This window comes from Cyanistes caeruleus, chromosome 4 (assembly GCF_971803275.1).
Source record: "Cyanistes caeruleus chromosome 4, bCyaCae1.hap1.1, whole genome shotgun sequence".
In the NCBI taxonomy this organism is placed as follows: domain Eukaryota; kingdom Metazoa; phylum Chordata; class Aves; order Passeriformes; family Paridae; genus Cyanistes; species Cyanistes caeruleus.
In genome coordinates, this window is record NC_141704.1 from 34,174,959 (window position 1) to 34,201,189 (window position 26,231).

The window sequence follows — 26,231 nt, forward strand, 5'->3', positions numbered from 1 at the left end:
AGAAAAGAAAAACATTTGCTGTTATTTCAAAGTGCACATAAGCACAAAGATGACACTTTACCGAAGATACACTACAAATAACTAAATGCCATGTACACCAGAACACCCTTTTGTTAATTCACCTTCTTCATACATCAACTGTCTCACTAAGATACAAGGCATGTTTCCTTATTTTGAAAACTGGACATATTTAAAAAGCAAGAACTCAACAACTGGTTTTACAAATTAGGAAAAAAAAAATAATTTGGGTAATTACTACCTTAAAATCATATTACATAGAAGGATGATCAATTTTTTCATGTATGACAATGAATCCACATTAACACTATGATTACTGTGTTGATGTATTACGAAAATATGACACCAGTTTTAATTCTGAACCCCATTTAAAACAGTGTTAGTTTCCTGAGAAATCTATCTGTATTTTAGATACTAATTAAACACATTATCTGAGCAAAATTTACCTAAAGACATTCAGATAACAGACCAGCAAGACTGCCAGCAATCCTTCTGGTACTATTGAAAGAACTGCAGATACTGATTTCTAGAAATTTCAGTATCTTTGTGTAATCCCATATGGAAAAGTTCTTGGTGAGTTCTGTCACCTGAACATTACAAGGATCATTTTGACTCTCCTGATACACAAGACATGAAGTCTCTTTTAGTGAAGACAATGGATCCAACATGGCAAAGCTTTACAGCATGAGGTTATAACAGAGCTGCCACAGCAAGAGCTGTGAGACCAAACCAGGTAAGTCAGTGCAACCATCACAGCCACAAAGGTAGTGTCCACAGATACAGCTGGCTAATACAGCCAACTAAGATAAATGCATCATCTGTGGAAGGAAGTATGATTTTAATGGTATAGGAGTGTATTTAGGGTAGGAACTTTAACCTGTACAGGATGCCACAAAGCAATTTTTTCCATTTTATACGTAGCAGTTAGCTAAGGAATTGACAGAGGTAAGATGTCTTCCCTTACAGGCCAAACAATTTAGTATTTGACCCTGACCTCTCCATGCCCACCTCCGTACACAATCTCAACTTACTTCTGCTTCTCTCTTCTTTACCCGAGCCTTCTCCACTTCATCCATTACTTTTTGAGATTCTTCCACATTCCCATCAGCTCCGAGCTGTTCTACTTTGGCCAACAGTTTCCCAATTTCTTCATTCAATTCGTGAACTCTTTCAGCCTTGAAAGACAAGGAAAGGCTTAACACAGGAAATACTTTTAATTATGGAGGATCATCTGAAGTACTACTGAGTGAGTTACGACATGCAAAATTGGAAGGACAGAATTAAAAGAAACACACAGCAAGAACTTCTCCTGTTAGAAGTGAAACAGAAAATGCCTCTGCAAAAATCACAGAAAAAGGCTGAATTACCAAGTCAATGTAGAATTCCAGAAAAGGATTTTTTTCAGAAAACTTCAAGTAATTCACACTGTTATCTACACCAGTCTTGAAAAATAATTATTTGTACAGCCATTCCTCCTAGAATTTGCATATATGGGCAGAAAAATTATAGGTTTGTTTCTTTTTTATTCAAAAAAGATACAGAGAAAAGGACATTTATTTTGTTTGCTTTATAGGTGAAGTTTGGATCAAAAAGTGTAAGAACTACTAACATTTCTATAGCACAGATTCAGAGTCAAATTTCCTGAGGTAAAAAATACCAGGGAGGTCTCTTCCCTCTGTTCTCTTCTATGCCCTAAAGGTTTTCAGGAAGGACAGAGAACATGTATTACTTTTCCCCCCATCTTCAATATGACTTCTCAGATTTTATATATTTTCAAAACTTGAAACTGGTTCCTTGGAAAAACTGGCCTCCAAAAAGACAGCAGTAACTCGTCTGACATGCTTACTTTAGCTGCAACTTCAGCACTGATCTCCTCTTGGGTTTCTGCTAGTCTTTTCTTAGCCACTTCCGTTCGCCGGTCGCAGTCTGCAATAAACGACTGCAGGTGGTCCATTGCCTAAAACAACAGTAAGAACAAGGATGAATGCTGTCAAGAACATAAATATTTCATCAGCTGTAAGGCTTCCTCAGTTTATTAAGGCTTCACTTTCACAAGTTTTTATTAGTGATTAGTGAAACAATAATCTACTGGTTTATGCTGACTAATCACACACATTCAAACCATTTAAAGAATTATAGTCTACACGTTGTCCTAGCTTCAAGTATTTGCAGAAATTTGGAGGTGAAGTTCTGTCTTAAGTCATGAAGAAGAAGTAGCAGAGTCTAGCAGCATTAAAATTCTTGGAAAGCTATTCAGGATCACTTCATCCAGCCAGTCCATGCAATAGTGAAACTTTTTTCACCAGGGTTTAAGTAGTTATATGAACCATCCCTCCAAGTAACAATTAAAAAACCCAAACCCTTTTGTCCTAGCAAAGACTAACCTCCTAACTGGGAGTTCAAAACAAACTACAGTGTATGGAGATACAGTATATGATTTGTTACCAATTCTCCAATACCAAATTACTTCCTTTGTTAAGTGTAGAATTTAAAACTTTCTTGAAAGCACACAAAGCTTTAACATTAGCTTGCTATTTGACAACACTAAGACAGCACTCAGGTTTTATCATACTCTGAGAGGCTATCAACAGTTCTACCCAAGAGAGGACTACCAACCCAAATTAGCATATAATCATGAAGAGGCAAGTAATCTTTCATGTAATTGTGCCAAGAGTTTCTCTGCCTCTTCATAAAATTGCTTTTCAAAAGTCTTCCTTTTAGTCTGTACCAAAACTTAACATCTGTTGCTCAGTTTCTTCACCTAAGTACACAAACTAATGCTTTCTTTCCACCATTAAGACAAAATACATACATCAAGCTCAAAGAAGAAATCTTGATCTTTGGATGCTATTTCATAGTCTGCCCTTAATGCCAGGTCATGCACTTTCAGGCATTCTCCAAGGTCCATTCTCTGAAAAGACAAAAGCAATGTGGTTTAAATTTTCAGAAGGGTTACAAGGAATAAGGTTAGCATGATTTTCTTTAACAGTTAAATATTCTGAAGCAAGTCATCTCCTCTGTGATAATTAGAGTTCAATGAAGTTGTAGGATGATACCAGGACAGACATGCATGAATCAAGACATACTAACAGCAGAGAGAATGAACAGCTTATCATATCATGATAGTTTGTGTAACAAAGTATCACTAATGCCCTGCAAAAATGCTGTTTTACTAGGAGTTCAGAAATGTGACTGAAGTGGAACATCGTGCATTGAACTTAAACGGTTTAGTAGAGCCAAGTTCCATGAAAATAACCAGCAATTAAATGGTCACATTCTTGACCTGAACCTGTCTGCACACTCCATGATAAAGTGTTTCTGTTATATTCATCACCTGAAAGAGCTACAACCACAGCACCATTGTAAGTAAGTGCTGCTTAAAACACATTCTTGAAGCATTTCAAGTAAGATAACCAAAAACCAAATCCCTGCGAAACATTTGTAAATGAGGGAAGATGAGCTGAATGTTAGACTATGTTCAAGAATCAGGGAATAAAAAGTACAGATATTTCACTTGTAATCTAAAACCATCCTAGAACTGGCAGGAAGGAAAAATGAACATAAAATGTAAGTAGGCTGCATCACTTATCTTGCATACAATGCCACTGAGGAAACTGCCCAGAATCTTTTTGGGTAACAATTACCTTTTTTAAATTTTTGAATTTTGCATAGGAGACAGCATAAGAAATTCTAATTCACTTTGTTCATGTTAAGCCTGGTGACCAAGAGCAACATGCACTTGACAAAAAACATATTAAAAAACTCCTCCCATAAATCCCACCAAAAACCCCCAAACAAAAAACCTAAACCACGCCCCCCAACCAATCTTTCATGGAAACAAAACTGAATAAACCCAAAGCAGCCTCTCTGCAAAAGCACAGGCTGATGTACAATCATTGGAAATGATTGTTATTTACAGCACCTAAAACCAGCACAGTTTCAGTTAAGTCTGCTCTTGGCACTGCTCACTTAATATTAAGGAGAATTAATCCTTTCTTAACATTGAAAGCACATGATGAAAATTGAACTCTGATGGAAAAAGTTGTTACTGTTGTAGTTAAATAACAATTTTAAACCTAAACCTAAAATACTTAATAACTTGTACTGTGAGTTTTGTAAATAGAAGGTGAATGTCAACTCAAAATGTGCTGCAAGCTAAATGAGTGAGGGTTTTGATGGGTTTTTGTTTGCTTGTTTTTAACAAATAAAATACTTGGATTTAAGTAAACAATCCAAGCCTCATAAGTATTGTAAAATAAACAAACCCCAATTATTTTAGTATTTTCAAATTTTTACTTAGACTCCCAGTGAAACCATTAAAGTAATTTTTATGGAAGCTTTTGGTTTATTTTATACAAAAGTTGCAGATAAAGAAAAAAGACCATAAGAGTAAAATAAAGGATTCTGAACTCAAAAAGGTCTTATATAAACTGCAATTCTTTAAAGACCCTTCAGCCACCATAAATCTGTTTTCCGGAAAACATTTGATTGCAAAAGGGAACATGTGACTGCAATGATAAAGGAAAAGATTAGCTTTTCCTTTTGCGACTATACAGGACCTCAGCAATTTTGTTAACTCTTGTAAATCCACAAGGACCTTGAAACTGAGCAATGTTTTATAGATGTCTCTTTCCAGGCCATGCTGACATTAGTTAAACTGAAGCATTTTTTCAGGAAAGTACTTCAATACAGGGAGTGCAGTGTGAAAGAACTTTTAAAAATTATCTGAAATTTAGACACTTGAAAATTATCCTAAAGCTGTGAAAAGACTGACTTTATGCTGATTCAGCTCTTGTACTGAATAAGGTCTTTAAGGCTAAAACTGTAGAACTCAAGGCCAATTCTGTTTCAAGTGAGGCACTTACATTATAAATGCATAGATAAGGACAGTGACACACTTCAATAGGTCTGAATAGAGTGACAAAAATCCTGAACACATCCACCACAGCACAAGACCCCCCACTATTTTAAGATGCAATCTGCATACAGTTCGAATAAATGCATGAAATGAAATTCCATCACACACTAAAAACTCCCAGAATTCATGTAACGCTACCATGACATGCTATTCACTTTATATGGGTTTTATGTTTTTCCTCTCTATTTGGGTTGGATTTAACCTCCAGAAAACAGTACATTTTCTAATTTCTTTGCCTCTTACTGGGAATTGTAAATCCAAAGCCCAAAAGGATGGTAATTAGTCTGAGCCAGCATTACTACTGAGAAACATTCTGTCCTTCCCTTATCCCTGTGCTGTGCCACTCCATGCTGGCACATCTGCCTGTGGTGTTGAACAAAGTCTGGGTAGTGACTGGCTAAAAAGTATCTTAGGAAACCACACACAGAGGCAAATTTTCCAGCAGTGTACTTTTGTTCAATTTGATGGGCAGCCATACAAACAATGTGCTGACAATATAAAATAGGGGACAACAGAATAGTGGACTTAAGAAGCTGTGGTCTCTTCCAGTATCAAGATGGCAAATTCAAAAGCTGTTGAAAACCTTCAGTAATGTCAGTGGAAATTTTGGGGGACAAGGAGTATGTTGTAGAGGATTCTTTTCTGCTAGATGCTCAATCACAACAGAAGGAATTTTGCCTCCCATTTCCCCCTTTGACCTAAGAAGGCAGCCCGATAAATACTCACATGGCATAACAGGAGCAAGAACAAGCAGGTACAAAAGAAAAGGATTCTTTATCATTAGTTTTGACTGTTGAAGAAGTTAATTCCATTAATTCCATTGCTGGAACCACTCCTTAACACAGCCTACACTAGTCCTGGGTAATCCTTTGAAAGCCTTCACAGAAATATTACCATGAAATGTCTTTGATAAAAGTTCCATTAGCAAACCCTAATGTAGAGAGATATAAAAAACCCACCACATTTAAAATTCTTAAATAAGTTTGCATATTAAACGCAAAAACAGGCTAAAAAGCACTTCTGCTGGTGTAAGTTATGCAACATCAGGCAAAGACAAGTCATCTTGGGCATGATTCATTTCTGTCAAAAGTCTGTGCTGGATCTTGATGGCCAAGAACCTAAACGTGCACAGAGCAGCTTGTAGTATAATTTGGCTTGTATGGGTAGCTGCAAAGTAGATGGACAGCAGATGAAAGCAGACAAGATACATGAAGACACATTATTTTCCTTTTCCACAAGTCCACCTTGCAATTTGGTGCCAAGACATGCCCTCCCCTCAAACGCAAAGAACAAGTATTGGTAGTCTGCCATTTAAAGATCCATCCCATGTGAAACAGAAGATGGCTAAGAGAGAGACTCCTGCTCAGACACCAAGTTAATGGAAGGCTGAAAAGGAACAAACTTACGCTGTTTTTTACTGTCAATACAATGACAATCAGACAGACTCACACTACTTAAAAGTGATTTACAGTGCAGATTAACAACATAAATAAAGAAAGGTGAAAATATCCAAGTTCCCAAGCTGAACAGAACTAAAGTTTATTGAGTAAGCTAAGCCATGCTTTGGGTCTTTTTGCACTTTTACTTTTTGTACTTTTACTGAGATTGAAACCTTGGAGACTCTTTATTGCAAATGAAAGTTTTTGGTGAAGATTAGTCTAGGTAACCACAAAGCAGGGTATCAGGAGTCCTTTTGTTATTGCTGAGTTCAGCTTAAGAAACTAGTGCCTTCTAGTATTTGCTGACCATTTTCTGCAATACTTTTTCATTTCTCAGTGTTAGATAAGCAATTAAAGCTACTTGATTTCTCAGAGCTGAGGTTTAGAAAATTGGTCTTTCATCCCAAAAAACTTTGTATTGAAATGATTTGGTAACAATTTTTGTCATCCCATCCAAAAAATAGATAGAATGCCTTTGGTATAATGAAGAAATATGGATTACATGCATTTTGTTTGCATAGTGATGCTTCAATCAAACCAGGTTAAAAAAAAATAAAAATCACATGAATTAAGTATGAGTCGACAACGAAGAGGTAACTGAGGATCTGGGAACAGAGAATCTGTAGAGTTTATATGCAAAATAAATGTGCAATCTGAATAGCCGTCAAATAATTGAACAGGAAACTAAACTCCGATGTAATGTTCTTTCTGGAATATGAAATTAAGGTGGGGTTTATCCCCCCATTTTTTTTAGTTCTTCAGCTACCTACCTACAAAATTCTCATTTTGGCACTTTTACAACTGCTACAAGTTCCTTTGACATCAGAAATTTGATTACTGAATATACTCTATACAGACTACAGAAAGAATACAGAAAAGCTAAAGGGCCTTAAAACACAAAGGGCTGCCATTGAGCCAAGTGTGACACAGTAGCACAAATTAAATACTTCCAAAAACAGTGGGTATCTTTGACATGTTTTTGAAAGAAGATACTCTGGGCAGTGCTTATGTAGATATTTCTTTTCAAAAATAAAGATAACAAAGCAGTTCACATCCAGCAAGAGAAGAAATTTTTTTGTTTGTTTGCTCAGAAAGATCTGACATCGCTGAAGAATTGATATTGGAGGAATCAGACCTCTTCCTTTACCAAACTGTCAAGGCACTACTAGGGTCTGTATGAGAACACCTCCTACTGATAAAAAGAAGATGGAGACAGACTCTTTGCTGAAATCTTCCTTACGGAACTCATTCTTCATCTGCACTACCAATTATATTTTGAACAGATTTCTAGGCTTGTGATAAAGCCCATCCCTTCTTGTAAGGAACACATATTTAGAAGGGGATTTAAGTTCTCTGACTCCACTAACAGTTAACTTTTGTAGGACTTCACTAGTAGGAAAGAAATGCTGAGCAAAAAAGATGCAGAAATTAAAGCTGAGTCTTTAGTAACCACTGAATTCTAGGTATCTTCTGAAGTATAATACTTTTTAAAAGTATTTTCTCCATGTAACCACACTCTCACTTCTAAAGACTTCAACTTCTTAGAATAAATCTTCACTAGGAAAACTAGCAGCAGTCTTTCTTATTATTAAATGAGACATTTCAGTGTTTACATAGTAGTTGTTATAGCCTGACTATAAAATATATTAAAACTGAGGGTAATAACCATGCAGAAACTAACAAACCCCCCTCTGTCCCAAATTAAATCCATTAAAATGGAATGTGGTACAACCAGTTCACCTTCCTGGTGCTGGCCGAAGAAATTAAGAATACATTTCAGGAGACTGACATGATCACTTGAGGACAACAGTGCACTGTTCATCACCACTGGGTTGAAGGCTTCAAACTGAGGTAGCTTATGCAAGCCTAATTTAATTTGATTTCCTAAGCTGAAGCAGTTCACATGATTAAATCAGTCCTGAACTGAAAAGCTAATACCCTCAGACACAATGCCTTTTAACAGCTGCTAATGCTTTTTCTAGCAGTACAACATAAAATCACAGTCACACCCCAAACCACAAGCTTTAAGCATATAAATAGCTCCAGAGCCAGTGGGACTACTGACAAATAAACCAACTACAGATTAAAACTCCTTACTAACACCTATCTGCATGTGTGTGAACTATCTAAACTTCTTTTACATACAATCTTAAATGCAGATTGTATATTCAGTGAGCCTAAATGGATTCGGCCCACTCTGAGAGAGATACCCATGAGCACGTGAACTCCATATTTTTCTAGGCTTCACTGCTTAGATACCTTCTGACTTCAGTGTAAGCTTCAACACCCAGCTCCTCAGCTGAAATCTAAATTTAGATTTCTTAATCTGGAGCTGAATTCCACTCCTCATAAGATTAAAATAAATAATGTATTCAAGTATATTGCTAAACTGAGGTCTTGATTAATATGTGTTTTTAGTCAGTAAGAGTCCCGAAGAGCTGCATGCAATAAATTTAGGAGCATCTAAAGATATGCTTAACTGCAGGGGGAGCCAATAGAGCCTATCTTCAGATCTGTAACAAATAAAATGCAAGAAGTAATTTTTCCCAACAAATACACATGACTACAAAGTTAATTCACTGAGCAGATAGGAGTTTCTGAACCATTGCAAACCAAGTACAGTATTTGAGAAACTTTTCATCAGGGAAGCACCATCAGGTTGGTAAGAAAGCCACATTAATGCAGAAGTGCTGGGATTTTCCAAGACAGCTATTGGGTTACAACTATTCAGAGCATTGCTACTTAATAATAGCCTTATTAAAGGTATTAGTTTTAGATCTTCCCACCTTGTCATTTTCATTTGTACTTGGCTATTCATTCAGAAACATACAACGATAGAGGAAACACACACATCTTATAAAACCTGCAGACGGTACTTACATCCAGAGAACAGTGCTTAAACAGGTTTGTACCATTATGGGGGACTCCTGATCTGACTCCTACATAGGCAGCTTTAGTCCCCAGTCTCATAATATGGATAAACAAGCATTTTTGTAAAGAAAAAAATCCAAACACCCACAACCAAAAACCCACCCCAAACCAAAACAACCAAAAACTCCACAAGCCTTATCATAGGCAATCATTAGAGGTCAAAGTAACAGTGTCAACCCTGTAAAGCAAAAATCACTAGCTATAAGAAAATTATTCAGTGTCTCATCTGCCAGGGTTTACAAAGTCTTACTAATTTCTCATTGTAAAATTTTCAGCTCAAAATGAATGAGCAAACTCTTAAACCACTGACTGGTTCACATACTGACGTATGTGAACTGGCGTCCAAGCAATCATTAACACAAAATCACCTCCACTAGACAGACACTTCAGGCTGCTTGACTTGAAATTTCCAGCTGCACAAATCCAGAAACTTAGTAGCACAAAAACATATCCATAAATAAAATCCCTAAACAAAAAGTATGCACACACTACCTTTGCCTATACATACTGCAACCTGAGTAACATGGTTTTTTATTGCTGAGGGAAATCAGAGCCTTTGCAGTTTTGGGAATTTGGTCATTAAGGGAAAGAACACACTAAAATAAGAGGGCCTACTCATATGAGTCATTTTGTCTTGTGTTATCTGTGAATGTCCTCCATGAGTGCTTTTGAAAGAGTGGGTGGACTAGAGATGTATAGAAGTCTGCATTTTGCAGACAGGAACAGTAATAAACAGTGCCTAGGAACTGTAGATCATCTTGTGACACAAAAAAAGACAATTCATACACGGAATTTTACTGATAATCTAGTCACTTTAGAAACTTAACCTCATAAAATGTCCCCAGAGAACTTACTCTTGCAGGAACATCCAGGGATTTGAATTTAAAAAAAAAAAAAAAAAAAGTCACTCAACTTTTGTTACTATAGGTCTTGAATGCAAAGATGCATCAAGATCTTCCTATCAAAACTACAGAGAAAACTTCAGAGTAATTTTCTAAATCAGTGACAAACTGTTCAGTTAGACTCCACGCCTCCTGCCCTTTCAAAAACTGCTGTTAAGAGAGAAGGTCCATTCCTGCAGATCAGTGACCAGGTAAACAGCACAGAACATCACACAGCCCAGGTAAAGCCTGTCTCTTTTGAGTCCCCTTTCTACTAATCCCACTAAAAGGATTAAACTAGTCACTGCTTTTATGCTCCTAGACTTACACCATGGAATACATTTTCTGGCATAGTGACTAATTGCATAAGGAATGAAAATACTTATGTTCTCTAAAGAAGCAGTCTGATTTTGTATTCCAAGAGCCACAGCAGAATCTGGTATGAGGCTGAAGGAAACTTCCAGTGAGGACTTAAACTGTGCCAGCTGCCCCAGCCTTCATGGCTGACCTGCAGTGTAAGAGGCACTACTGCACAAGACCTAGGATTTTTATAGCTCTGAAGATAAACATTTCTTTACTTACAGCTGTTATAGAAATCTTTGTTTACAGAAACTGGATCACAATGAAAAGCTGTCAAACGAATCTTTGACAAGTTTCTTCTTGTAGATTATGACCAATGCCTTTGTATGTCCCAGCATACAAAGTATGTCCCAAATCTCCCCCAAGGAGGAGTTCTTTTGCTCACCACACAATCAAAGCACTATCCAACATAACAGATGGGTGAAAAGAAACACATTTTTCTCCCTTTTCCCCCATTTTGTTTGGACAGCAATGCACAAAACAGTTCAAAATAAAACTATATATACATTGATACACAATACTACCTCAAATAATCCTTCAGACAGATTTTGCAGTATTTATTTTCCCCAGTGCCAAAGGGTAACAAAACGTTATCACATGTTATGTTATTTCACTGATGTTTTACATCAGTGAAAAAAGCTACCCTAGTAACATCAAGAATAGTAGGCATGTGGGACTCTGTGTATCATCATACTGTATCTCTGTATTATTATCATCAAAAATTAGATTAAATAATCAATGAAACATTACTCACCTGCCTTTCACAAAAAATAAGATACCTTAAACATGGATCACTAGGTAAAGCACAAGCACACTGACCAAGCTACTGGCATGTGTCAAAGCCCCTTGTTTCCTATGCTCAGGTAGTGGAACTTCTACTACAGAGTGCTCAAAAGTCCAAGTCAAACAAGTAACTAATATGCCATAAATGGAGATTTTAATTGCAATTCTAAAATTGCTTTAGAATTTATGACAATGACACAGTAACTGGATACTGTATAGTAAGTGTCAATATCATATTAAAGGTATCTCAACTTACAGAAATTTAATTATTTGAACTTTCAATTATTTTCATTAAAATGCTTCTGGAAGAGAGAAAAAGAAAAATCTCTGTACTTCTCCATACAAATACATCTGTGGAATACTTCCTCACTACAACACACTTTTTAAAGAAAGTAACTTTGTCACTTATGCATACAATGTATTTTATTTCTTTCTACTACTTGCAACTCTACCACTATAAGGCCACTTTGCTATAGCGCAATTCAGGTATGTAATGTTTTGCGGCTTTTCATGTTATAGTAAACAATGAAATCTAGCTACTCATTAGCATATAGAACAGAAGAATTGTAAAAACTAACTTCAGAACCCATAAATTAGCTGTTTATGAAAGTTCCTCTGAACTACCAGAGAGTGCTAGATAGTCGCTGAAAACCATGAAATTCAAGGAATACCACAAGAAACAAATATAATTCAATTTCTCCACTTATCTAAATAAAACACAAGATTTAGCTACGTACAGTTCCAGAGAGCACATCATGAGGGCAGCAGTTGAGAAGGTGGCTCTTGCACACTCGGTCATCACTGAATTTGATTCGCTGACGGGTCGTGTCACCTGCAATATAGAAACCAGCACATTCCAGGTCAGAAATCCGCGGTAGTCAGACATGTTCTGCAGGTTACATGCAAAGCGTTAACAGTGCCCTGTCACATACTGAAGGTCTATGGAAACTAGAACTCAAAACACTATGCTTTTTTGTCAAATAACACCAGAACCACAAATGTGTGTTTTAATGCTCTATAATGCTATTTAAAAATCCTCTCACATTTCCCCGTCAAAAATGCAGCAGGAAAAGTGCTTGAAACCACAAACACAGTATTAGCTTAAAAACACTTTGATAAAATAGCATTTGTTAAATGAGCTATATAATGCTCTGTTCAGACTTTGCATGAAATAGTGACGTATTTCTATGCAAGAATTAGCATATCAAAGCAGCCTCATAAACACAAAATGATACACATTGAGTCTTCACCAAATCCCACCTGATACTCATTTTATGATTTTGCTCTTGGATGCAACGCACCCTTTAACATCTGATGGGAGTAGCATAAAGAGTTGGCAGAAGAATGATTTAAATGCTTACAAACCTGAAAAAAAAGATCAGTCAAACATACGGGCATAGCCTATATGCAAAATATTTTAGAGGTGTTTGCATATCTCCATATGATAAACCTTTTTTCTTTTTTCCTTCTACATGCTGTTTGTTGGGCTGGATCATCTTAATTATATCTTCATTGTGGCAGGTTGCAGCTCCTGCATCAACAGAAGCATCAACCTGGCCAGACACTGAGGTCCAATTGCAAGGTTAAATAACCCCTTCTCGGAGCAAGACCTGAAGTCTTCAGAACAAGGTAACCAGCTGGTATTCTGGGGATGAGGGCAGAACATGTTTTCCTTTGAGTCATAACATAACTGCCACCATTTGAAATTCAGAAGAGAGATCACTGCAATGGGTCTCTTCTTGTTAAGACACAGGCATGATAAAACACCTTAATCTCTCTAAGGATGCAGCCTTTTTTTTTTAAACATAATTTGATATGATCTCTTATCTTTGAAAACCTACTGGTGAATTACTGAAGCAAGAAGGGCTGCTGGGAGAAAAAGTGACATACTGTGAGCTCAGATAGCAGCCTCTTCCATTTCATCAAATATTTTAAAAGAGTATAGATACATTTTGCAATTATTAAAGGTTTGTTTATGGCTTCATGATTTGAAACTCAAAACTTCAAGAAGCCATATTCATTAATGAGGTTAACTACAACAGAAATGAATAAAAACCCCGTATCTTTTTATTCAAACCTTTCTTACTATTATGTAATCAGATTTTTAAATATCTGTTCTATGTACAGGATGCTAATATATAACATTTTCAGATGGGCCATGTTTCAGATTATTAAGTAAGCAAAAGCTTTCATAAACAACACGTGCTTAATTTGCCTGCGGGATACAACAGGTAAAACCTGTAGCCCACACACCAAAGAGCTTCAAAGCAGTTCAACAATAGGTTTTCTAGAGGGCAACCTTACTGCTTGGTTATACTTACACTACTAAAAATTTAGAGTAATTCCTGTATAATCATGCCTGCTACTGCAGTAAAGAGTTTTGCTCTTCTTTTTGTTGTTGTTTTTTGGTTTTTTTTTTCCTTTTTAGGAGGTGGATCTTTTATTTTTTTAAACACATAACTGCGTTTGTTCCACATTCATTAACACATCTGAAAAGTTATTGATAACTCACGGCTCGGCGAATGCGGGGCCTTTCTGACACTCCCTTGCAGATTGATGTAGGCAGGCAAAGATACATTGAACCTTTATAAATAAAACAAGGGGCCAGATTGTTCAGTTTGTATAGAATAATAGACTCTGCCAGCAATTTTAACACAGCATCTAGAAATACATGTTGACTGTAAAGATTCTTCTACATAAAAACACATCAACAAAATAAAGAAAAGTATTTTAAAAAAACCCCACAGCTGATGGCCAAATAGCACTATCAGGAGTCAAGGAGTTACCAAGACCAGAAAATTGCTGACTCAGTTTCCTTAGGTAAAACTGGCAAATATTATTTTCACAGACATTATCTCCAAATAACTTTTTTCACACCCCTACCACAACTAGGTACTGATACTACAGCTGAAATACAGTCTTTTTTCATCCAAGTGGGTAGCATGAGAATCCCAATTACCCGGGGAAGACAGCACAGGAAAAACAAAAATAAGTGGCAGAAACCGATCAACAACAGCCCCAAGAATACTTTACACATTTGTATTTGTATTTTAAACCTCTATTCTTTCTGCACTGTGCCTTTATTCAAGCATTTTAAAAACTTTTGGAAAGTCTCCCTTACAAATACGATTGGGGTATTTACATTTTCTTTTCTACAAAAAGCAATTTTATACACTTGCATTTTTTAAAAAAAAATGTATGCTGTTTCAGAAGGAAAAGTTCATCAAAAAGAAAAGGTGTCATATACCACATTCTAACAGTGATTGACTTTTTGGTCTCTCTGGCAGCTCATTTGCAAGTCTGACAGCCTCAGAAGAAAATGCTTTTTTTTTATTTTTTCATTGATTTTGTGAGCTCCAATATTCCTAAACAGTGCATACTTCTTGGCAAAGAGAGATTTATAGTGCTGCTGACCTACAGATGAATCATCCTGAGTGGGTGATGGCCTGGGATCTAGGTGGGTTGCCAGAGGTGAGGGAAGAATAAAATCTGTGGATCCTCTATGCACCTGACATTCCGCCTACAGTAAATGAGATTTATGCAGATGCCTTCTAAGAACTAAAACAACACAAACAGATGTGTTCTTAAGCCCAGGACTTCTGTAGTACAGCAGGTAACCAAGATGCTACTCCTGCTTGTCAAACTGTCTTCATAAGGTCAAACAAACAAGTGAATGCTAAATCTAAATAATGAGTGTCAAAAAAAAGCTTTATATATTCTGTAATAAGAAAGCAATACATACAGGCAACAAGTAACTGCAGCCATCTAAGTTTTAGATGTATTTGTGAACATTTATGAAGAGGACCACTGATATCTCAGACCTTGCTACAAATTCTATTTTAATAGGTAAATAATTGAATTAGCTCAGAATAGCAGTTTATTTAACCCTGTCTCTGAAGAATAGCAGAATATTCAACTACTTGATCTTTAAGACTCATGCTCATTAAAGAAATTAAAGTAATTTACCAGGGCATTTCAGGAGCCAACATCTATTACTGTAAGCCATCCCTGTGTTTCCAATTAGATTTTTTCCACTAACAGAAGAATCAAATGGTTGAAAAAATTTATATGGAGAAAAGATAAATTCAATTTTCTTCAAGAAGCATCAGCTTTAATTTTACTTTAAGTACCCATCCCAAACCACATTTCTCCAAGTGATTACTTTCCAAGTAAATGGAGAACTTTGAAACAGAACTGGAAATAAAAAAAGCGCAAAACACCAAAGAAACTTCTATACTTGCACATTTCATATCCTTTACAGGCATAAGGAAACTGTGCACAAGATACAAAAATATTCAAGAGATTATGGCAGTAATGAAAACGTAATGAAAACTTTTTAAACTAAATTTTCTCTTTTGTATAAAACATACTGACTACAAAATTATCATTGATATTCAAGACCAGTGCATACTGCTGCTTAAGGAACATCCAGAGGTTAAGCTTGCAATGTGCACTTGTACTACACAATTCACTTTGAACTCCCAAGTCTAAACTATTAACAAGCCACCACAATGTCATTCCTGTTCAGTATATTTTAATCACAAACCAGCAGAACGAACACTTACGCATCAACAGTGCTTAGCATAGTAACATGCTTATAACAATGACTTCTTTGATCCAGCATCTCTTACTATTCTGATGTACCCTAATACTCTACTATCAACAATTCCAAAGCACTGATGAGAATTTACCCTTTATAATCCAACTATAACCTCTAATTGTAAACCATGCAAAGGAAACAAAGTGAATTTTCATTTTCATGCTCTTGACTTCATGAATTAAGATACACCAACAAAACATGATTAACTTTCTGCTCAAATTTTTGAAGTATGAGTCCCAACATGTTGGCAAGGAACTCTGAAAGCTTTTATTCAAAAAGAGCTACTAACTGGGTTGAGTAGGTGTTTAAAAACTGTGTATCAAATTCCACCCGCAAAGCAAGCCCTGTCTAATCAGTATCAACCACCATTATTTAACTGAGGCTTATGCAGGCACAGATCCTGTTCCTGCTGCACAGTGAATGGGCAGCTAATTCTGATACTCTTGTCACCAACACTGAACATGTCCTGATGCTATCACTTTTAGAATAACACATATTTCTAACCAGGACTGCTTCTGTTTTACACCATGACTGAAGCAACACTTATGAACACAGAATACAATGAAACAATCCTTTAGCTAATGCATTACAAGTGGAACAAATATAGGAATGTTTTTTCTTGAGGTATGCCCATTTACTTCTTCATAAACGCCATTTTAGACAGCAGCCCAAGTAGAGAATCATTCCTCAAGTCCTTCACTGTTCCCATCATTTTTAAGCCAGAAAATATAGACAATTCATTAAATACATTGCTCTTAAAACCTGATCACTCCTGACTGACAAATAAAGTGCCTTTTAATGAAGTCTGTGTGTTGTGACTATTTTCAGATTTCTGAGCTGATTTCAGTTCAACATTTTAGAGAGGTTTTGCAGAAATTCCTGTATATGACTTATTTTTCTCTGCTTTTACTGCTGCTCTGTATTTGAAAGCAGAGGTCTGGGAAGAGGCTCTTGGCTTCCTGGCCTGGCTCTCAGGCTGGAGGTAACCAAATGGCTACAAAATCCTCAACAACAATCTATCAAAGTTTAAACACACATACCACCTAGACCAAAATCTACCTAACCCTGCAAATACCAACATCAACCCTCCACCCACTTATAAGTACACAGAAATTTTTCAATAATCCCATACTAAAACAAAGAAACTTAAAAAATGGGTTACAAGTTCTAGATTACACCTCTGTTACCATATGAAGTGTGCCACCAAACAAAGGATGATTAAAATAAGAACAGGAGTGTCACTTCAATTCCTTCCAAACAATGAGAACAGAAAACACACATTACTAACCACTACTAAGGATAACTTAAGCATAAGCCAGAAAACCAGTTACAATGTAAACAAGTGCAAAAAGGGTATTATAAGCTTCCAAGGCAGAAGAAGACGATCTACAACAAGAAAAGTGTTTGCTAGTAGCAGCAGAAGAACTCAGTTAAAGACTTGAAACACAGCAGCTCAGCTCAAAAAGCTAGCAGGTGAAACAAAAGGAGGTGCTGACTGGCACTTCATAAATATGGCTTCTGTCTAAAGGTTCCAGAGATTTTTCTGCTAGTCACATAGCACAGTATTTGTTTGGATGCTTGGGAGAACTTTTTATGACCACATATAAGCCTCAGAAGCATGTACAAATTCACCTGTCTCTTAAGAGAATCTAATTAACTCTGCTAGATTTTCTTATTTCTAGACTGTAGTCTAATTTTGAAGTGGTGGCAACTATTTTAAAAACACGAATCACCACATTTCTCTGCAACAGTCAAGTCTCAGCCATTTCAAGATGTTGTGTGGCACCAGGGCCACTGGGCTCTGTTGTGTCTACACTACTGTCACAAATAACGACGCTGCTTCACCCTCTACTTCCAACCAACTCCTAGGCTGACTCCAGCACTCACTCCTGCAGCAAGGCAGAGCATTTAACTGACCTGGCAGAAAATGAAACAGATGGGCAAGATAAGCTGATTCAAGATAAAATGAGATCTTTCCCATCAGGCCTTTTACAGAAAACTTGTCAATCTTTTCCCATTTAAACTATATCCTGGGAAAAAAACAAAACAATCCTGGGGATACTAGTATCAATTGTTAACATTTCACTCAATTTGTAAATTACTCAATTTACAGTTATGATCCTATCTGTATGGTTCACTCCTGTTTTCTGGAGAACAGGGATGGCAAAAACAGGGTTTACCCAAGCATACTATTAAAAAAGTTCACTCAATTTTACAGCTGAAAACCAGTATTTTAAAATACAAAAGACATACTTTTCTATGTGCTACGAACGCAGCTCTGGTCAACAACAAAAAACTAAACTTGAACTAACCTTTTAACTATTGATATATGGAATAAAAACTCCTTTAGTTTAAGTGTTAACAGTAAAAAAAAAAAACAAACCAAAAAACCAAAATAAAAACATTCATATATAAGTACGTAAGATTAGCACCTGGTTTTTCAGCACTACTTATTTCTCAGTATTTGGAAAACCCATATTATATATTCAGTAATTTATATTTAAAGACTCTCTAGGTATGGCAGGTTATCAGTACTTGAAATGCCATTTCTGAGATATTTTTTTTTCAGCCTGCAGTCATGACTATATTAAAAACAACCAGCTTTTTACTAGCATCGAAGGCACTTTTAATTTTATTTTTTTTTTATTTTGGCACAGTTCACATCCAATTCAGCTTTCCACTTGTCAGAGAAGTGTGCAAGAGAAGGTTAACCTAGGTAATATGCAATATATTTTAAAAAACCTACTAGCTTTTAAATAATAATTAAGAAACGTTTTTTCCCAGATATGTAGAAGAACTACTCCTGCCATTGAGACATTTATTTATTTTGACATCACCAACACAAATGCTTTTCAGGTAACCCAGATATATTCTAAGAACTGCAACTCACTGACAAGTCCTGAGAAGCAGCTGCCAAGTGCCCTCAGTTCCACTCTCTGTCAGGTGTCTGTCACATGAGCAAAGGCAGGCACTGGGCAGGGGGCACTGGGCAGGGGGCACGGGGCAGGGGGCACGGGGCAGGGGGCACGGGGCAGGGGGCACGGGGCAGGGGGCACGGGAGTTGCCAAGAGGCTGCCGAGCCCCACATCCCGGCAGCTACCAGCCAGCCAGCGATGCCGTGTGACTGCAAGTGCATCTGTCCTGCTGCCCAAACTCAGCCAAGGGAGGAAGGAAGCTGCCAAAGAAGTCAGGAAGCTCTCAGCTGTCCCTGCCCGCAAGCACAGGGCCCTCTGGGAAAGGGTACAGCCCGGGGCAGGCCTGGAGCAGCACACGCGCTTCTGGACGGCTGCATGCTGGGCAGCCCTGTTTGACATGAGAAGACTCCTCTCTAACACAGATTATTTTTCATTAATATTCTTAAAGCTTAGTGGGTATTCATCACTGTGACCAATACAGAACTGTGCTTTCTAGGTGTTCTCGGAGCTTAACAGCAAACCCATAAAACCACTTAATCACTACACCTTCCAGGCTTTTCCATTCTGGCCCTAGGGACACGAGTTATAATGAGAGTGCACAATGCCCCACAAATTACAGCCTACAGCTCACACCTCCTAAAACTGTTTCAGCATCTCACTGTGGAATTTTCAAAACCATTTTCAGAGCATGCTCACATTTTCTACAAACGATACTATAACCTAAAAGGATAAAAAACCCCTGCATGTATTCAGGCATGGCCACTGGTTTTAAATTTACCTCTGTGTTTTTCTATTCCCACTGAATAGATCAAATGTTTGATCTACTTTTTCTAAAATAGGTAAGCTTTTTAAGCCTTCATATTCTAGGCTTCTCAAAAGAAAAAAAAAAACCCCGAATAAGACAAAAAAGACTGCCAGCCTTTGTAAAGTATTAAAATTAAAAAGCACTCTGGTAATATTGAAAAATATAAACCAAAAATATTGCCCAAGAAAGATTACTTTTTCAAAAACGCTATTGCATTTTAAACTCTACTGTGTTGCCGGGAAGAGCACAATCAAAGGCAACGGGGACAAGTGGTGAAATTAAAGTTCTGATCTACCAAGAAATTAAAAAATTGGCACACTCTAATGAAAAGCTGCAATTTGCATGTTAACAGAAATAGACGATTTGTCACAGGTAATAGGAATATAAAAAACCTAATGACCCCAAAGCCCACTGTTCTCAAGGCTAGCAATATTTTAATGACCTTGAGCCTGGCCTTGGATTTATTAAGTACCAGCTTTGCAAAAAAAAGGTTCATTTTCAATCTCTGTGTACAATTCAATTTAAATAATGCTTCAGCAGCCTTTTTTTTTTTTTTTTTTCTTTAATCTAGAATGGTGTTACCCAGAGATCCTCAATCCAGTCATAGAAGCCAGTTTTACAAATGGTCTTTTCTCCTTATCCTTCCCCATCCTGCCCATTTTGTTTAAATGCTTCCTTTCTAGTCAGTTAGTTTCTGAACATTTCAGCACATGTGGTTTAGGAATTACAGGGTGAGTGGGAGGGGGGAATACAATTATCAATACAGTAACTGTCTTCTTACAAAGCCTGTGAAAATATAGCTTGAAATGGCTTTTCCTGGTTTAGATTTTAGCCACTTAACATTTCTGGGCAGCTATCTCAAGCAAATCACATTCTTCTCTCACCATCCAACAGAAAATACCTTCAGAAACTGAAACAGCTCCTCCACCCCCCTTAAACCTTCTGTGTAGTCTTAGGGTAGCACTGAGACAGTGATCTAGGTGCCAACACTGGGAAGACTTGAGTTTCATAAGCAGAATGTTACTTTGCCAAGCACTTAGACATATGCAGCCACAACAGGAAGTATTGGAAAATCTTCTGGAGCAAGACAAACCCACCCTTAATTAGATCCTGCATGATGACAACTCACTAAACAGCCTTACTCTGGAAGACAATCTTTGCAGAACAGTAATTTAAAACTCAGCAGAAAGCATTCACGACACAATGAATATGCATAAAACAGTTACATCTATTCGAAATTCTAGATTATACTAAAAAAGCTGTCAGATCACATTAGCCCAGTACCAAGAGATGATCAGGACCTACAAGGTACGTCCCACTTCCCACATCCTACTCGGTGCATAGGAACACAGGTAACCGTTAATTCAACATGAAGCTTCAACAAACGTAACACATCAGCAAGAGTGAGTACAGACCAAACCTGAGTACCATATGCAGAGCATCTAAATTATCTCTAATTGCTGCCTACCCTCGGGTGCAGTATTCTCCTGTTTGTAAGTTAAGAACTGCACAACATAACTGGAACTACTCTTTTCTAGCAGCATCCCCAACTATCTGGATTTATGGGCGAATGTCAATTCAGACTTTCAAGCTGATCTTCCAAGATGAGGAGCCATGCACCCCGACAAAAACTGGGAAGCTTTACGCAGCAATATTCTTCACTGTGTGATCGCAGAGCGATCTGAAACCTGACCGTACACCTCGTATCTCCTTCTGGGTACGATCGCCTCCAGATGTTAAGCATTCACTTGGCTGTTTAGGGCTTTTGGGTTAATACCACATTGCCTTTTAGAAAACAACAGCCATGCCCGCGTGCTGACTGACACGATGGTCGGGGCCAGAATTTAGACAAATCTATAAAGACACAAAACCCCACCCTGCTCTATTGTAAGGGGCTGCTGGCTGGGGGAGATTTTTCGATTCGCTGTGTCCTCCCCTCGATGATGAGAATCTCACAATCTTGTGAGCCCCTCTACGGTGACCGCGCGGGCAGGCTGCGCGCCGCGGACACCGCCAGGGGCGGATCTCCAATAGCCGCAGGGCGGCCAGCGCGGCCGCCCGGACAGTAGCCGGCGTCGGCAGCTCCGCGGGGGGAGGAGGTGCCCGGCTCCCTCCACCCCGCCGCTGACGGCCCCGGCAGCCCCGCCCCGCGGGGGGTTCGGGAAACGGGCCTCGGGCCTGCCAATCACGGCGAACACCGCCCGGCCCGCCCGGTACCGCCGTGACCTCCGGGGTTCCGGCGGCTCCGCCCCCTCCTTCCCGCCCCGCCACGGCCGGGGGGCACTTACCGTCCCGGGACGTGCCCATGAGCTGGTCCAGCATGGCGCGCATCTGGGCCTGCGCCGACATCTTGAGCGCGTGAGGGCCGGCGCGGCCCGGCCGAGTCACGCAGACAGCGGCCTACAAGGCCCGAGGCGCGGCGGGCGCTCGGCCCTGCCCCTCGCGTCACGGGCGGGGCCGCTCCCCCGCCGCCGCGGGGGGAGGGAGGGAGCGGGCGCTGCCCCCGCCTGGCTTTCCCGGTGGGAAGCAGAGCGAGAAACTCGCCTCGCGCCGGACCCGGTGCCGCCGCCTCGCGCCCCCACACACTCCCTTACTCCCGCTCCCTCCCTCGCCCGCCACGCGCGCGCGCCGGCGGGAACGGAAACCTGCGCGCACGCGCCCTGCACTTCTCCGTCCGCTCCGCGACGTCAGCGCGGACGGGCCTCGGCGCTCGCCCATTGGCCACGGCCTGCGCCGCTCGGCCAGTGACGCACCGCGCCGCGAGGCTCCCGATTGGGCCGCCGGGCTGGTCCCTTGGAGCCCGCTGATTGGCCAGGAAGGCCCGCGTGGCTGCCGTGACGTCACGGTCTCCGGGCCGGCGGCGGCGGCGGGCGGGGCCGGAGTGCCGAGCAGGCCCCGGGAGCAGAGCGGGAGCACGGCGCCCGTCTGGGGACAGTTCCTCTGCGAGTGACGTGCCGCACCGCTGCAGCAGCCCTGCTTCTCCAAGGGCCCGCTGCAGCCGTGGTGAGACAAGTTACTGTAATACACCGCTTATTGGAGAACCTCCCTTAAAACTGAGGCTACCGCCGTGTATGGCTGATAATTCAACTTACAGGGCACCCAGGTCCATTAAAGAAAAAAAAAAAAAAAAAAGGTCACGAATTTTACCCATTCTGATGTCTGCATTTTCTGACTCTCTCTTTGTCAACCGTTGTGTTGCCATCTAGTGCCCAAAACCCACACAAAGATCAGCTCTAATTGTCCACAAGCGTTGTCGTGTTCAAGGTTAGCTCCATACGAGTGAAAAAAGGCAACACACAACCTCCCCTAACAATAACCCCTTCACCCCAATTATCTGTATTTAAGATAGACTTCCAGAGAAGATATTCTTCTGTAACACACTCAGAAAAAGATTCTCTACCCAGTGACCTTCAGCTAATCAGAGTTATGTCCTGGCTTTGCTTCTTCTTTAAATTTACTTTTGTTAGCCATCACTTTGGAATGCAGGGGAAGTAAATGGAAGAGACACCAATATTATATTTATTAGAACTGTCTGTTCAGTACCTTGGTATGCTTAGGGGAAATTGAAGAATTCTAGTGACCATTTACATCAACACTGTACACACTTTAGTTCCTTCTACTCTTTAAAGAGCATCTGTCTGGCCAAATTATCATATTTTTCTTTTTTTCTTCTCTTATTTTTTTTCCCTTCCCAAGCAATATACTTTAGAATGCAGCATTTTTCATTAAATAACCCAGAACAATCAGTGTGTCACAGCCATTTTCCAGTGTGTGGTGACATCCCACAACTCTGATCTACTGAGCTGAAAATAGGTTGATACTTTCCCACCTGCTATATCAACAGGTTTTTTTTTAAAAACATAAATCACTGTTTAATTAGTGAGACACTGTAAGACTTGCAAATTGGAATTTTGGTCAACAGAACCCTAAAACTTGTAGTTCACATCTTCCCTTACCTAAGCAGGGGATTAAACCATCCCCAAGTTTTAAATACAGGGGAAGGAAGAAGTAGACGAACTAATTCTATTTGCAACACTTTTCTGACAGAACACTTTTTTCCCCCAGCAGTAAAAAAAACCCCAACAAACACACTCTTAGAGTTGCTTCAAGTTTCTCCCCAGGGAAACCTCACATTTTTAGCCATTGAAAGTCATTCTTGTTATAGATTTCTTATATGTGTCTTGCATACAATTCAACACTCTTCTGTGAACAGCAACAACTCAAGACCTTATTTTATAAAAAGAAACTTGCCATTCCAGATTCGTGAGAAGAGCGAGGAAACGCAGTCCTGTTTGTGTGCCTCGTGTGACTGGCTACAGTCAGTTCCCCTCAGCTTTTCTGAGATTCAGCGAGTGAGGGCAGCACAGGAAGCCGGCAGTCGCACAGTCGCCTTCTCAGGGACACTTAGAAATATGTAACTCATTAAGAATTCATCTCTCTCAATCGTTACTGCTCACTCACCGCCAAGGGAAAAAACCAAAAATATCTTGGGGAACCACGAACCCCTGCAACCACTTAGACAGGCAGCTCAGCAGTGAAGGCTGACATGTTTTTCCACCACAAGCAATCTCTCCGTCAACCCGCGGAAGGGTGCCCGCCGTCACACACATTCACAAGGACGAGACGGGCGTCTGGGAGGCCTGATAAAGGGAGAGGGGGTTGGTTGTTTCCAGTTATGCCTTTCACACCATAACCTAAAACTGACAAACGGCACCTGCTAGAGAGCCCAGCCAATTCCAGTAGCTCTAGAATATTTATTTATTGAGGAATAAACACTGAACACGGCAGTCCCGTCTCAGCCTTTCCCTCCCGGCTGCTGAGGCAGTCTGAAGCCCACCAGTCCGGCGACCTCCTGGGGCGAGCGCTCGCCCCTGCCGTGGTACTCGCGGTGCAGGGCCTCGTGCTCCCGGACGCTGCGGAGCAGGCACAGGTAGGTGGCGGCCTGGAAGTGCAGCTCCTGCTGGGCCCGGCACAGCTTCTCGCTGGTCACCTGCGGGGAGCGGCGGTCAGGGCGGCCCCGAGGCCTCGCCAAGCCCCGGCGGCTGCCCGGTCAGGGGTGGGTAGGGGAATCCCGCGCGTACCCGGTGCGCGCGGAAGGCCGCGAGCACGTGGCGATAGGCGGGACTGTCGCGATAGGAGCGGCCGGCGGCGTGGCGCAGCTCGCGCAGGAGCGCGCGCAGGGTGCGCAGCGGGGCTCCCAGCGCCGCCATCTTCCCACCCGCGCGCGGGCCCGCCGGCCAATCGAGCTCCGCCGCCGGGCCTCGCCCTCGCGCCCCGGCAGTGCGGACAGTCGAGCGCCGAGCGAACGATCGCCTCCTCCTACTCTCTGCCGCCTTCCCCCGCCATTGCCATCGGCGCCGGGCCCGCCCTGCGCCTCGCGCTGGGCTCTGTGCTTTGTCGCCGGCCTGTGGTAACGGAGCCGGAGCACCGGGAACCCTCCGAGAGGCGCATCATACGGCGGGAAACCGAGCTGGGCCGCGGGCGCGTGCCCGCGAGTTTCTGGGGTCTCTTTGTATAAAACGGGTTTCGGGTCCCGGGGGAGCCAGAAGGGGACGCCCCAGAAGCAGCTCAGAAGCCGCAGACCCGAAGCAGCTGGCGGCTGACAGGCACCCGAAGACGCGGTGCGGCTCGAGTGCAAAAAAAGGCGCCCACCCCAGATGGGACTCGAACCCACAATCCCTGGCTTAGGAGGCCAATGCCTTATCCATTAGGCCACTGGGGCTGCCGCGAGAAGAGAGTGTCTCCCTGCTTACTTATCCCCTGTCCCCGCCCCCTTTCCTTTTATGGCGTGTGTCGGAGGCCGGTGATTGGGCAGCGCCGCCCGGCGCGGCTGCCGCGGGGCCCCCTGGGAGCCGGGGCCGGGCGGGGGTGCGGTCCCTCCATGGGGTTGCGGGACTGCGCCTTCGCACAGCCCGGTCTGCCCACAGGGAATCGGTCCCTTCTATACCGACCCTTCGGCGGTTTCGAAACGCTGGTCCTTGCACACAGTGTTACCCTTGCCCGGGTGGTTGGAGGTCCCCACCCTCAAAGCAGAAAAATCCGACAAAATACCCCAAGAGGGCCAACCCTTCAAGCGAAACATTTTCTCATTTTTATTTTTGTGAGAAATCACAGACACAGGGCTAATATGTACATTCCTCTTTATTTAATACAGCACAGACACGTGACACATAAAAAAACAGAAAAGTACACTCATGAAAAAGCCTGTCGCAGTCAGGGACAGGGAACAGCTACGCCAAATTGAGTAAGGCTCCTACTGCAGAACAGGGGTCTGCTGGCAAGGGTGGGTCCCAGAGCAAAGTCTGCTGCCAAAAAAAGCTTGCGCTCCTTTCAGGAAAGCAGAAAAGGGCAAGTCCCTTCCGGAACAGGTGAAGGCAGCGTTACCTGCAAGGTTCACAGGATACGAACCCCATAACTGTGTGTGGATCAGAGCACTGATAGAATGAAATGCTCTCCAGTTATTGTCACAGAGGGCCAATAGTCCTGACCTCTGAAAGCATTGGATTGCTCAGGGATAGGAAACCTGAGTACCTGGAAGGAGTGAAAATGTAGTCACCCAGAAGAGAATTAAAATTAGCCTC

General features: G+C 40.9%; 1 protein-coding gene, 1 long non-coding RNA gene and 1 other non-coding gene across 11 annotated transcripts in view; all 3 read right to left on the bottom strand.

Annotated features, from left to right (window-relative positions):
- LUC7L2 (LUC7 like 2, pre-mRNA splicing factor) overlaps nt 1–22,355 on the bottom strand; it is a 29,713-nt gene extending 7,358 nt beyond the window's left edge. Inside the window, exons 1-7 of one of the 9 annotated variants that reach the window (XM_086887554.1) lie at nt 21,939–22,289; nt 13,843–13,913; nt 12,632–12,695; nt 12,068–12,162; nt 2,831–2,929; nt 1,865–1,975; nt 1,050–1,193 (exon numbers count right to left, since the gene is read on the bottom strand). In XM_086887554.1, coding sequence (XP_086743680.1) covers nt 1,050–1,193; nt 1,865–1,975; nt 2,831–2,929; nt 12,068–12,162; nt 12,632–12,695; nt 13,843–13,913; nt 21,939–21,999 — 645 coding nt within the window. In that variant the 5' untranslated portion in view covers nt 22,000–22,289. Of the gene's footprint in view, nt 1–1,049; nt 1,194–1,864; nt 1,976–2,830; nt 2,930–12,067; nt 12,163–12,590; nt 12,696–13,842; nt 13,914–21,526; nt 21,886–21,938 lie in introns of those variants that run through there. The other 8 variants (XM_086887555.1, XM_086887556.1, XM_086887559.1 and 5 more) reach the window with 8 other exon arrangements.
- Nucleotides 15,677–20,969, bottom strand: LOC147653553 (uncharacterized). Its single transcript, XR_015286423.1, has 2 exons — nt 18,959–20,969; nt 15,677–18,915 (listed from the first exon to the last, which is right to left on the bottom strand). It is a non-coding gene; the product is annotated as an uncharacterized LOC147653553 (long non-coding RNA).
- Nucleotides 22,356–25,299: 2,944 nt separating the features above from the next.
- On the bottom strand, nt 25,300–25,372 carry TRNAR-CCU (transfer RNA arginine (anticodon CCU)). Its single transcript has one exon. It is a non-coding gene; the product is annotated as a tRNA-Arg (tRNA).
- Nucleotides 25,373–26,231: the final 859 nt, after the last annotated feature.